Source organism: Fistularia commersonii, chromosome 17 (genome assembly GCF_037954325.1).
Source record: "Fistularia commersonii isolate RoL2024-O1a breed Wild chromosome 17, RoL_Fcom_v1.0, whole genome shotgun sequence".
NCBI lineage: Eukaryota > Metazoa > Chordata > Actinopteri > Syngnathiformes > Fistulariidae > Fistularia > Fistularia commersonii.
This window is the reverse complement of record NC_141300.1, coordinates 12,252,521-12,266,711: the sequence shown is the minus strand read 5'-3', so window position 1 is coordinate 12,266,711 and position 14,191 is coordinate 12,252,521. Positions and strand designations below refer to the sequence as shown.

At 42.9% G+C, this 14,191-nt stretch overlaps 1 protein-coding gene across 1 annotated transcript in view; it reads right to left on the bottom strand.

Moving 5' to 3' along the window:
• lrp5 (low density lipoprotein receptor-related protein 5) overlaps nt 1-14,191 on the bottom strand; it is a 53,304-nt gene that overhangs the window by 22,162 nt on the left and 16,951 nt on the right. The window contains exons 5-11 of the mRNA XM_086163522.1: nt 12,861-12,989; nt 9,347-9,543; nt 8,817-8,948; nt 3,087-3,175; nt 2,789-3,007; nt 2,442-2,530; nt 601-772 (exon numbers count right to left, since the gene is read on the bottom strand). Coding sequence (XP_086019648.1) covers nt 601-772; nt 2,442-2,530; nt 2,789-3,007; nt 3,087-3,175; nt 8,817-8,948; nt 9,347-9,543; nt 12,861-12,989 — 1,027 coding nt within the window. The remainder of the gene's footprint in view (nt 1-600; nt 773-2,441; nt 2,531-2,788; nt 3,008-3,086; nt 3,176-8,816; nt 8,949-9,346; nt 9,544-12,860; nt 12,990-14,191) is intronic.

Here is a 14,191-nt window from a genome sequence, read left to right as displayed (position 1 = left end):
GAGCCCCGCAAGAGGAACACAAACAAAGCTGTTGGACATGTGTGTTGAGATGCAGAGTACCCCACCCCCCATCCCACCCCATCAGTCAACGACAAAGACGGTGGATGGAGACAATACAAGTCACCATAATAGGGTTTCACATCAGAGAACTTTAGTGGGGTGAACATTAATGGACTAAAAAAAAAGGTTTATTACCCTTACAAAAGCTCGATGCAGCCATTTCATATCCTAGGAAGTATAACTTCAAAAGCAAGGGTGGCTATTGAGACGTCTAACAAAATATGTTTTGTGTTTTTGTACATTTCTTTTGAGTCACCCGCTTAGAATGGGGTGTGGGGGGTGTTATCTGTAGCTGCTGGATGGGAAACTCGGCAGACTCTTGGCAATTTGAGAACCGTCTGAGATACGAGGACGAAACGGAGCGGATGGGACGACGAAGCGGATCGCATCGTCGGAGCAAACAGGCAGAACGACAGGAATTATCTCACGAGACGGCGTACGAGCCAGACCGTTCCATTACTACTTGCTTCATATTTTGTCAGCTATTAAAAATACCGCTCAGTCATCAGCTGTTTTTTTTTTTCTCCCTGTTAAACGTACCTCTATCTTGTCCGTTTTGGCATCCCCCCAGTATAACTTCCCCACAGCGTAATCGATGGCCAGTCCGTTGGGCCATCCCAGGGAGCTGTTGAGCAGAACCACCCGTTCGGTTCCGTCCAGGTTGGCCCGCTCGATCTTTGGATGCTCGCCCCAGTCGGTCCAGTACATGTAGCTGGGAGAGGCAGGGGGGGGGGGGGGAGACGCATTAAGAGCAGTTTCTTGAGTTAGTATGCACGTCATATGGTTGACGATTGTGAAACTGAAGGACATACATGCAATCGTTACATGTTTGGTAAAAGAGCGATAACATGTTGGACATTTTGTTTCTGCACTTTACCTCCATAGACTGCAGACTGTCACATTTCATTGTTAGCGCTTGAAAAATACATGGCTTTAACCATTTTGGAGTCACTTGGATTTTAAGTAAACAATTATATATATTAGGAATTTTCCTGCAGCCTGGAACCTGTGACCATCAAGGTTAAAGTGAAGGGTGATTCTTTAAAAGCACTAAAACCTGATCGGTATCTCGGTACTGAGCTTCTTCACAACAGCCTGGACATGGAAGATGTTCAACGAGCCTCCGATCAATTACACCAACTTTCTTTGGCGCACCAACAAAGTATTTCTTAAATCAGAATTAACACCAAACGAGCCGCGCTTAACTCAGAATTAATGGACCATCTGCAATTTGGAGAGCGCAACAAAAGGACGAGAAAGTAAGGCAAAATCTTTTATGGGTAATTTATTATGGAAATAAGGGTCGGTCTCCATGCTTGCTTCGCAGGAGTGAATAACTCTCACGTTTAAATTTTGTTTTAGACTTGCAGCTGGTTTTAATACTTTTAAAAAGTCAATCATGTGTAATGTCGTCCCGCCCCCCCAGTATGAGGCAACATGGACAACAATGGGTGGGTTTCTGGAAAAACATGTATCGAACTGGCCTCGGCAACAAATCAACATACCAGGGTATCTGGACTCAGGAGCGTTAATGTGACTGCTAGTGATGTTGCACTTCTGAAATATCTCTCTAAATACATAAGTCAATTTTAATCCATTTTTTCATAGATATTTTCAAAAGACACTGAAATTCTAAATTGCGCAACACCATCCCTGATCCATGCTTGCACGGCTGCCCTCCCTCTGCTGCTGCTCGAGCCCCATCGAATAGATTTGAACCATCGGGCCCGGCATTTTTCTCTGACAGAAACCCTGCGGTATGTTTCGGGTCATTTACCGTCTTCACTGCGAAGCGCTGTTCTCGGGTTTTTTTTTGCAGCGCGCTGCTAATTCTAAGCAGGGCGCAAATAATAGACAAACACCAAGCACATGTATCTCACTTCCTTCTTTTTCATTCCCCATATTTTTCCTCTTGCCATCATTCCGGTGCATATTCATCTAAGCTTTTCCTGTCCGCTGAATACTATTCCAGGACTGAAAGGGCCTTTTAGGTGTTTTCTGTCAAGGTATAATCTGGTACCAGTGGTTTGCACCCTGTTATAAGCTCTCTATTTTTATTCACCGCTGTTCCTCTTGATGGTAGACCCTCACGATGATACTGTTTGCCCTCTTCTTCTGGGTGCTCGTGAATTGGCCGGATTTCAAGAAGGCCTTCTCTCCACCGGGGGGGGGGGAGAGAATTCTGTGATCATCCACTTCAGTTGCCCTCCAGGTCGTTTGGCCACGCTGAGCTTGCCAGTTCACTTCTCTTTGTAAAAATACAACCATGTTTTTCTTCTCTCAAAGGCTGTCCTGTTGTATGCAAGTCGCTTTTCTTGTTGCTGTTGATGTTTTTAAGTAAATGAAGGCTTAAAAACGAAGAGTTGTAAGGTATCACCTACCCGTTGACGGGGTCCAGTACGATGGCTCTTGGCTCGTCCAGATTCTCAGAAATCAAAATTTTTCGTGAGGTTCCATTCAGCCTGGTGACCTGTAGTGCACATGTAAATATTAAACACAGCTCCGCCTCCAGCGAATAGCATATCTCTATTTTCTGGCCATTGTTTTCAGTTTGGGAATTTGTGTGTTGCTGTTTTCCAAAACAAATGAAAAAGGGCCAACAGGAGAGCATTGGGTTGCATCAAATAAATGTTCTGTGACAGTTCATATAGTGACGGTTTGCCCAAACAAGTGAACACAGACGTTCTATTGTTGTTTCAACCCAAAACATGACAAACATGAGCCGTACCTCGATCCGATCCATGCCCGTGTCGGTCCAGTACAGGTTTCTGGCCACCCAGTCGACAGCGATTCCATCCGGGTGGTCGATCTCCGTTGTGACCAGTACCATGGCGTTGCTGCCGTCGATCTGGGATCGGCGGATGGCCCGCACCTCATCATCCGTCCAATACACGTAACCTTCAACGGGGTCGTAATCGATGGCTATGGCGTGGCGGATATCATCAACCTGTATTTGAGATGGACGGCAACATGAGAGGGACGGCAGAAGTATACATCTGGGTTTTGGGTTTTCATCGAGGAGTTACCTGAAGTACGATGTCGGTGAAGTCTGGAAGGTCCAGGGAGATCCTCCTCAAGTCTGTCCGTCGAGCCAACAGCAGAACCTGCTCTGCACCTACGGGAAGCAGACAGATGGTATATTTAGCAAAAGTGCAGATTTATTTTCGATGAACGAAACCCAAGTATTATGGATTCAACATGCATTAAAATTATCCCTGTCTCTAAATATGAAGATTCCCCATCCTCCACAGCCACACTCCGTGGGCCAGGAATTGTTCAAACCCAGCAGACGGTGTTTTGGCTTCTCTCGACCAGACAAAACCAGAACCGTTTTGGGCTGCTTTGTGTGTGGCCGTGAAAACAAAACAAAAAACAAACAAAGTCACAATAAACCAAAGGAGCCAAAGAAAATCACGGATGCTTCACTCCGACTTTTTTTTTTCTTTTAAATAGAAACTTGTCAGGAAGGGGAAAGTGAACTTGAAATAAACCTAAACCAAACAACTTATTTCAGTCAAAATCTTTCTAAAATGACTTTTGCTTAACAGAGATCATGCAATGACTGCAGAATAGGTGTTTCAAATGCTCAATACTAAACAGCTGAGATCTGATCACAGTTGGTCCCCGTCAACAGAGAGCAGATCATTCATGTCACTTTCATCCCTCGTGCCGATGGCCTGTTTGTAACCGGACAGGAAGTCCTTCTGTTTTAATTTTGGACTCAAAATACTTCTGTTACGGCTAATCTTACACCCAAATAGAGAGTTTCCAGCTCCCAGTCAACAAGGATGAACTCTACCAGCTGCCAAGTGCAAGTGCAGGAGGGCTCGCAGTCTCATTCGCAACCTTTTTCTTTCCAAAAATCGTCTTCCCTTCCTTTCCCCTGAACACACAAGCCGTGATGAGCAGTGAGGTGCCTTGTCGTCGTCCCCCTCAGAATGTCTGACATGGGGCAGACAGCAGCCCACTATTTCCTGTCTGCTGAGCTGCTTTCATACTTGGAAATGGGAGAGAATATATATATATGTATGTATATAGAAATAATGGCCTAAACTGCAGAAATAGGTGTGCATGTATTTTGTACTCACACACCAGCTGCTTGCATCTAATATGGATATTTGGTATCTTCTGAAAAAGCGACTAAAGTCAGCTGGTTAGCTGGGCTTGAAAAGCCAAAAACTATTCACGCGGTACCCTCATGAAGCATCTGTCCACGAAGGCAGCGAAGCAACAAGGCAGCCAACTTCAGTTTGGAGTGAGCGGACAAGACGAGACAAGACCAAACCTCGCTCATTCCTCGGGGGAAATTTTGTTGTTACAAGACATACAGCATTAAACAGTTGAAAGGACAGGACGCGGCAAGGAGAAGATCTAAGCGCTAATATGGAAATTGGGGATGGGGAGATTCAGAAATATGACAGACCTACAACGATTCTGACAGCCGCTTTTTGATTCCTAATCAAGACTGACACTCTTAATGATGCAGCCAGGGAAAAATATACCAGCCTCTTGGATTTTTTTTTTCGCAATAACCAAGTCTTAAAGTAATGCTTGTTCCATACTTTGAAAAATTTGTTGTATTTATACCTTTTTCCTTGGTTGAGAGGATTAATGGTAGCCCTTTGAGGAAAACAGTTTGATTTAAATGCATTTCCAATTTCTCTCCTCACCAGTCCATGTGGAAATTATGCTAATCAGGAGCCCGATGACTGAGAAAAGACCCTGCTATCTTTGTGCAGACGCCTCACCGCAAAGAAAACAAGGCTCGCAGTGCAGGCGGGGGTTGACTGGTTGCACTACTAGTGGTCAAAACACCACCCTGGATCCCTTGCGCGCGATTCACTGGCGTAACATTCTAAAAAGATCTGAAAACCAGACATTCTTCCTCCCACTGGAAACCTTCCTCAACAAACCAGAGCCGTTCAAGCACCAGACAGATTGCACTCGCTATCTGAATCGGAGCACGAGAAAAAAAAAAAGAAAAAAAAAAAATACAAACCTTGAGACCAACAGGAATCAATCTGTGGTGAAATGGATTTGGAGCCAAAAAAACAAGCCGCACTATTAGCGCTTTTCTTGCCTCCTCCTTGCACAAACCAGTCTCTACTGTCCTGGGGGATCCTCCGCTCTGTTTGCCTGTCGGTACCGATTTAACACCAGCCAAACTCACCTCATGGGAGACAATTAACTCTTTTTCTTTGCCTCTCACACCTCTGATTCTGAAGATCTTGCTCTCCCTCTCTATCGCCAGGGCTGTCCTGTCTCGCATTCTTATCTCTGTCACATCCAAAATCAATTCACATGAATTTTAAAATAAAAACAAATAAGGTGGTGCCGGTCGGGAGACACGATATTGATAATGCGAGCAGCTCGTGGGGAAAGATCTACATCTGACGAGATAAACAGAGGCGAGAAATTGTTTGTAATTAATTGATTTTGCACTCCTACCATCACTCCAAGAATTCTCAACTCCCTTGTCTGAGGCATTTCCAAAAGCATTTATTATTAATATTATTAATATTTTTGTCTATTTATTTGCGCAACAAAGATAAACCAAACTTTTAGACAAAGTCTAAATGTGCTTTTTTGCCCATTTCTTAAGTTGACAAGTTCAAAAGCCAGCTTGAGGCTTCGAGCCTCTCTGCCCAGGGTTCAGATGAACTTAGCAAAACATGTGCAGTGCAGAGGTTTCAAACTCACCAGTTTGTGTTTCTGAAAAAGTTTCAGTCCACTTGTAATTCTTGCCTATAAACACTTGGTCTGCAGTTGGAGCACAAGCTTTGCAGAATTACACAACAATCATTTAATATGTATAGGAGATGTGTTGTGTCAATAGCGCGTTTAAGGATTGGCAGCCAGTGGTGGCTCCATTGGCCGCAAAACATTTATTTAGTAAAAGCGTGCTTCGCATCGGTTTCCCTATAAATACTATTTCTAGCCCTGTGACTATTTTGTAATTTTTCTGAGAATACTTCCACAGGCATTACTTTTTTAAATGAAATATTCACTAACAAGGGTGAGTTTATAAATCAAATTATTAATAAAAGCCTTCATTTAGTGTGAAATGTAAAGAAACTCTTTCCGCCTTTCTCATTCAGTTCAACAGAGTCAAAATATTAAATGTTTTGGCTTTTCATTGTTTATACGTTTGTGCTAGCAAAAGTGTCAAGAAAAGACTGGTGGACTTTGTGGAACAACTAAAAAAGTCCATAATATCACTGAGGAGTTAGAGGACTCGAATGGTTATACCCTTTGCAAGGTTAGCCCCCCCACCCCAAAAAAACCATAAGCATTCAGCAGTCAGGTGGAACCACATATGAAACCAAAACAATTCTGCATCTCCATATGTCCACTTAGCAAAGCTGTAAGTCAACAATGGGAATAGAGGCGTCTCTCCCTGCATCTTCTCTGGATAAAGTGCGATAGCCAGCCAAAAGCTCAAATGCGATGCCATGGGAGCGGGCCATCCAAACTGTTTTTCTCATGTACGTGGCCACACAGGCATAGCTGGATAGTAGCAGTAGAATTGGTCCTCATCCAAGCCTCGTTGAAAATGCGTGGCATCTCATGAAACATGTTACTGAGTAGCTGAACTCCTGTATCAAGCAAGGCCAGGACAGACTTTCGCTTTCAAAGCCTCGACTTTCAGCGCCTGCTGTGCCAAAAAATGGAAATCTTGATTAAAACATGCTGAAGGCATAAAACACAAAATGGGTGTCTATTTGGGCGAGAGAGAGAGAGGGGGAAAAACTCAAATTCATTGTCATTGCACTCCGTTCGATAAAAAAGCATGTTTAACAGGATGTGCAAATCATTATTTCCTGCAAGTTATATTTTACAACAGTGCCCCTACATTTGGAATGGAAGTCATAAAGAGGGGGAAGTGACGTGAAGATTTTCCTGAACCACCTGACGACCATTTGTTCACAGCCCAAAACCGGTGCTGGAAGTCGAACAAATGCAACGTTACATCATTTCGAGAGAGCGGAGACCAAACGAGCAACATGTGTGAATAACCAGTTCAAGAGTGTGAAGTTGTTCCACTTTCACCACCACCAACAACAACAACGGCAAAAACAAGGTTATTTTCATTTCTTCTTTCCCAATCTGGCATTTTGTCATCCCTGGGATCAAAAAGATTGGACACTTAGCAGTGTTCTGTTGTTACCTAAATGAGCAAAGCCCGGGGAGGGGTGTAAATGAGGGCGAGGAATGGAGGGAGGGCCGCAGTGATTTCCCTCTCCCTCTTCTACGGTTCACTTCATCCCGAGACACTTTAAGACTCTTGACGAACAGTCACTCACACAAACACACACACACACACACACACACACACAAGCTCAACCCCAGCAAAATAACAAACGTCTTCAATCTAACCAGCCAAGCAAAACAAATTAGAAGCACGGACAAAGACACACACACACACACAGACACAATAGGGCATTGTTGTTTTCATTGTCAACAGTAGCTAAGTGATTGGCTGGCATGCTTCATTCAAATTTCATACGTCCACAAAACACAGCCAAACATGGAGGCAAACACACTCTAACACACTGTTGTGTTTTTTGCAGAAGAAGGCTCTATTGTTTTAGCATCGTGGGAAACAACATGGCGGCCGGTCAGTTGGTGTCCCACACCAGGAGAGGTCATTTAACCCGGCTGATACTGTGCTGCATCATTACATGACACAATACACACTGCAGACAATAGCAAATAATAATTTCCTGCTGGGTATGTAAGGTATGCTGGAATAACTTCAGGGAACAAGAGGGAAAAGTGACCCGAGACACAAACACAACAGAGCGGCAACAATATAGGGAGAGGAAACTAGATCTAGATTTTTCTGCACTTTATGCCAGGGTATGTGAGAATAGTCCATTCTGCATGGCTGCAGGGGGGCCCCTGTTATTGCCTTCGTCATTCCAGTAAATGGTTCGGTCTATAAAATGTAGTAGCTGGTCGAGACCTATATTTACAACGGATTTTACAAAAGCTGCACATCCACGTTATACGTACGTCGCATTCCATCAGCGACGGAATGATATTCCATTTGTCATACAAATAACCAGTTGGCCAAACAAAGAAGTCTGTGAAAACGATGTCTATCGGGACACCATGGCATGGCTAGCTTGACTGGTTTTCAGACCACAAATATCTCACATTGCTATCAAAGGAGCGGCCTATTTACTGGAGAGGTGGATAATGTTTCCATCACATAGGAGCCTCGTGTAATGTCAAAGATTGTTTCGGTTTACAGCCAAAACCATCAGACGTTATTGCAATCCTTTTATGCGTGTTTTACATGGATAATATACGTAGCTGTCCGTGAATAAGCTAGTTAACATACAACATTTAAATCTATCCAAAAGGCGGATCTGCTACATTTTGAACCAGGAAACCTTAAACCGTCAACATCTGGCTTTTGTCCTCAGTTGGACTTTGTTTACATGTCATGTGACTGGGAGTCAGGGGTTATTTATCGGCATTGGCTCTGATGGAAACATGATACCTGGTTGGTGAAACAGCTTTTTCTCCTTTTCAGGCACCGCGTGACAATATTGCGTGAGAGAATATCTTTCAGGAGGATTTAATGAGCACAGAAATGACACGTGTACGCATTACTGACGGTGTGAAAGCGCTGCTTCGTGGCCAACGCGGTGAGGTACGGCCTGATCCGACGATACATCGACAGCAAATGTGTGTGTGTGTGTGTGTGTGAGTGTGTGCGATGAAGCTTGTGTGAGCAGAGTTCAGACCTGGTTTGCAGGTCTTGTTATCCGGTTTAAGCTGGACTCCTGTGGGGCAGGCGCAGCTGTAGAAAGGCTGGATTGGAGAGAGAAGGCAGAGATGACTACATCCTCCGTTGTTCTCGCTACAGGGAGTCTGGACTGCAGCGGCATCGGCAAAAAAAAGAAAAAGAAAAAGACGATCAGAAAAGAAAACGTTAGTAGTAGCCTACAATTGGCCCTCGGGGACACAAAGTTTGATTCTGATTAGTTTCAGTGAAGAGATCTATCAGTGGCGGTGCTAAAATGAATTTAATTTGCGCACAGAAACACATATCACAATAATAATTAGTGGGTCCACATACACTTTTACATTTTATAATGAGGAAAATTATGGGCCAACTAAGTCATGACATTTTAAATATAGATTAAATCAATTTTCATTTTCATATCACAATATACAACATGTATATTGAGTTGATTAATATGAGTAGAAGGTTGTTTGCAGAATGGCTGCGTACCCTAAGGTATGCTGCACACCTCGGGGCCGGTGTACTCACTGTAAGGCTGCCGATAGGCCTCCAAGACCTGGATGTCCATGGGGGAGTAGATCCCGCTCAGGATCTCGCTGGTTTTGTCTCCGCTGTGTTTGTTGCAGGCGTGGATTGAACGCGTTTGCCAGTCGGTCCAGTACAACGTGTCCTCAGACAAGGTGAGTGCAAACGGATGCGTGAGGGTTCCCTCCACCACCGTTTCCCTGCATGATAAAACGAGATGAGTCCATATGTTGGATATTCAAGAAGCGTGTTTGACAAGATGTAAACAAACTAACATGACAAGTATGATGTTGATGAGAATGGTTTTTAAAACACATATTCAAAAGTCTTCTTTTCACTGCCTCCTGACCGACGAACTTCCTGTCCTCTGTCTCTCCATCCATAAACCTCCTCTCTGGTCTTCCTTGGGACCTCCAACCTGAGAATCCTTCTACATGGATCTCCACCATCCCTCCCCTGTCCACATCCGAACCATCTCAGAGTGACTTTATCTTCAGAACATCTACAATGTGCTATCCACTCAGATGGACTCATTCCTGATCCTCTCCATCTGTCTCACACCCAAAGAAGAAGCCAAACATCTTCATCTCTGCTGCCACCAGTCTTTTCCTCGACGCCACAGTCGCTAAACCCTAATTTTAAAAGAATGTTGCTGTATTTGATAACATTTGCGGTCATCATTTTTATTCTAACGTGAAACTAGCAACCGAAACCAATCCCATGGCAGTCAAATTGACCAAAGTTTCTGAAACGAGGATTGACTGTTTTTGTTGAGCTCATTTGGAATTTAAGATGGGCAATAAAATCTAATGGAACAACTGGATGCAAATTCAACAATGACTCACGACTCACTAGAAAGACAGAACGAAGAATTAGCAATTTAAATACTTGTGAATGTTTCGTTTTTTTTCCCATCATTTCTAGAAGTCAAAATGATACAATCCTGCTCAAAACGCTATTCTCTCCCCAAACCAATTAAAGGCAGCGCAGAAGCTTTAGAAGTGTGAGCACTGAATGTGCCGTATTAGATTTGCTAGGGAGAGAGTATCTTTTAGAAAACACATGTTCTACCCGCTAAATGAGGAAATGCACTCACAGAAAGAGTGAGGCGAGGGGATCAAAGATGCATTTAGAACATCAACACACCAGAAACTAGCTTTCATCAATCATAATTTTTGGTATGTGTGTTGTAAAAACACAACTGCCTGCCAACAGCGGTTAAGAGGGGGCAGGGGAGGGACATATCCGGGCAACTTCAAATTTCAAGGTTCTCTTCAGGGTTTATTTGTGAAAACTAATTTGCAAAGACGCAAAAAAAATTCATGACTCAGTCTGTCAAGTGCGACGAGATTAAAGTTTCTCGCAACCACCGCAGGATCCGCCAGCAATATTGGTCGCTTCAAACATACCTACAAACACACTGCGGTGGTTGTTCGGAAAGCCAGCGGTAGAAGACGGTGCTCTTTTGCAATCGGGAGGCTGAGGCTGAACTTTTTTTTACTCTTTTTACAGAAATTTCTGCAGAATGCCGGCGTGGGATCGACCTTCCGGCTCATCTGGTGGTGACTGGAAATCAGGGTCTTGGTGTGTGAGGAAGGTGATGAACCGGCGGTACGCTTCAGCAATGGGTTTTTGAGAGTGCGGTTAATTTTGCACTTCCACAAACTATTATTACTTTTACAATTAAAAGTGTGGGGTTGGAGTTTAAATCCTGTCTAACCAAGTTTGGCATTTCTTACGGCAACCAATTCATTTGTCATCAATAAAAATAATCCTGCATGTAGGTGAATGGTGGGATTCACCCTGGGCCGGTCGCAGGTCAATCACAGTGACACACGGTAAGAATAATAAGAATAAGAACAACTTCACTTATCCCGAAGGAAATTGTTGTGCCAGAGTTTCAAGTAAAACATAACAATAATAGACAATAGTAGGACGGAGGGAGAATAAGAAATACAAATAAAATATAATGTTATTAATATAACGCTATAAAGTTATAAAATAAATATAAAGGTAGAACCATTTGCTCTAATCTATTTGTATGGATGGAGGTGGGGAACTTGCTGGAGAACATGCAAACTTCATGCAGAAACAAATAAAACCTTCTTGCTATTAGGAAAGAGCGCTAACTTCTGCTGCACCCAGCCACCACACACACCGCATTTGGGGAATCTGTCTTGAACGAGACATGACTTCAAGACTAGTGGCCTTTTCAAAAGCAAGAATGTTTATTTACATAATTCTACAAATTTATATAAGAATAAGAATAAGAACAACTTTATTTATCCTGAAGGTAATTGTTGTGCCAGAGTTTCAAGTAAAACATAACAATAATAAATAATAGTCAGAAATTGTATAAACAGTTAAAAAAGGGGGGGAGAATAAGAAATACACATAAACTATAAAGTGTCAAAGTCAAGGCTCTAAAGTGTTTTAAGGTATTAAGTGCAAAGATTTGAAGATTCCCTGCAGCTGAAGGAAGAGGAATAAAAAAAGTTAGTATATTGTGTTGTTTTAAGTCAGAAACGCCCCGTTGTGATTTAGTGATAGTGATACATTTGGAAAGGCTGATTGGAGTATATGGGAATGATCGACACAAAGAGTGTGTGTGTCCTTGAGTGTTTTTACTGGAGCCTCCATTTCATAGCGCTGTATTTTTCTCTTTCTCTCTCAGCATAGCTACTTACTTTCCCCTCGTCCTTGTTGGGAAAAACGGGGTGAAAACTCAAAAGAATTTTCTGCTGACCTTTGGAGTTTTGATAGCAGATCCTGCGTGTTCCACAAGTTTGCTGGAAATCAAGTGAGTATTGTGGTATTGTATTTCTTCCTAACTCAAATCCAAACAGCCGGCATGATGATATTGAAAATCATAGCTAACGCGTGAGATGATTATTTCCCATAAGGCCATATCTTTTGCCACCAAACCAGCATCGTGTTTGATTGACAGGTTTCAATGTCAGCAGGGAGCAGTTGAAGCTCCAACGTTGCAGTTTTCTTGTGTGTGTTTTTTTTTTTAAGCATATATAACCCAACCCCTGATAGCTTGGGGAAGGGGCTAAACAGCTAGCCAAAAAGAAAGAGAAAAAGAATCTCCTCCATCTTCTCTCTCTAAAAATTCATTTTTATTTTACCATATACGACGTGGGTGGCCAGAGTTAAAAAACATCAAATGTTAAACTGAGGTATTAAATGTGAACCCCAGGCTCTGACCAGGTCATAAATAACCTGGAGTTTTTAACTTCCAACCTCTGTGTTGCAATCAAATGCAGCGTAAAGCAATCATCCATGTGTTGTCAAATACAAAGGGTAGAACAAGAGCGTGAAGGCAACATCAGACCACCCAAGAAAATAAGATCTGAACGGATTTACGATTGGGGCTAATATCAGATGAACTGAAGGTGCCCGTGAGGCTGCGCGGGATAAGGGTGGAGATAATAAATGCATGCATTAATAGAAAAGGTGCGAAGTAGCTTGTTAGCTCCGGACCCTGACCCAGAGAAAATAAAAAGGTTCATACCGGTCTGATCCATCCAGGTTTGCTCTGTGGATGAAGCTTAGCTTTGCGTCCGCCCAGTACAGCTTCTGCTCTACCAGGTCAATGGTCAGTCCATTTGGCCAGTATATGTCTATGTTCACTATCACTTTCCTGTTGGGACATGAAGAGGGAAAATGTGAGGAGATGGCACCCGGGTTGCATTTGCATTTATCTTCTAAACAATGCCATGTACGTGGTGCGCACGTTGGTGCAAATTGTCAAGTTTGAATTTCGATCATGAGATTAAAAAATCACGAGAGAATCGTCGCTTCATTGGAAAATTTCAACGTGTCTGGTTAAAATGGAGTTGTCCAATTGTGAGGAAAACAAAAAGAGAAGGTATTTTTAAGAAAATACCAGGCCTGAGAAACATTAAAAGCAGAGGTCTTCTCAAGCTAAGCAAACCATAGTAAGATGTGACCTGATGAGGACACTTTGTTCCAAGACCATCTTAGCAACAGTGCTAACATTTGAATTTTATTTGAATTAAAATGCTGGGTAACTTGCTAAGATTCTCCCATCATTTTAAAATCCTCCGTATACCTGACACTCGACAATATGCATCATTAGCTCACCTATCGGTTGCTAAAACCTGACGGACGGAGCCAGGGCAGGAAAGTACAGCTAAGTGTGAAGCTGTGCAACATCAGGAGATGAACGTTACACAACCGAATGTTCACAAATCAAATGTTGAAAGTGTTTTGGTTTAATAAAGATGGGAAACACGGTTGTAAATCATGGCCGATGGCGGTGAAAGAAAAATGAGACGAGACCCGAATGCCACGGAGTCACGGCTGGAAACCGAGCGAGAACATGTTCCTACACAAGCCTCTTCCTCTGCACGGTTAAAATAATCAAAACCGCAGCGCTCTACATATAAAATGAGTATCATATTATTTAAATGACAAATTGCTTTTCTAGTAGCGTGTAATTCTCTTATTCCATCCAGTTATAGATAATAAAAAAAAAAAAAAAAAAGACATTTGTCAGATTTTCTTTTTCGCACAGATTGTGGGGCTTCTTCCTAGACAGAAAATTGCTAACCGGCTATCCTCATCAGGATTTTGTGTTGCCTCCAGCTCCCAACAGGGATCTGCATGGAAAACAGATCAGCATCAAGTCCTGCTGGTCAGGGCGAGAGCGGCGCACCTTCTATTTCTCGGTTCTCAGTCAGAAACCGGGGGAGTGTACGAGATCTGGGTCGGAGTTAGATTCAGCACGTTCCTACTGGGTCCATCACATCCCTGCGCTGACTTGGTGGGTTCCCGGCATTACACCAATGTGTTGACGGTGTTGTGCATTAGCCAATGAAT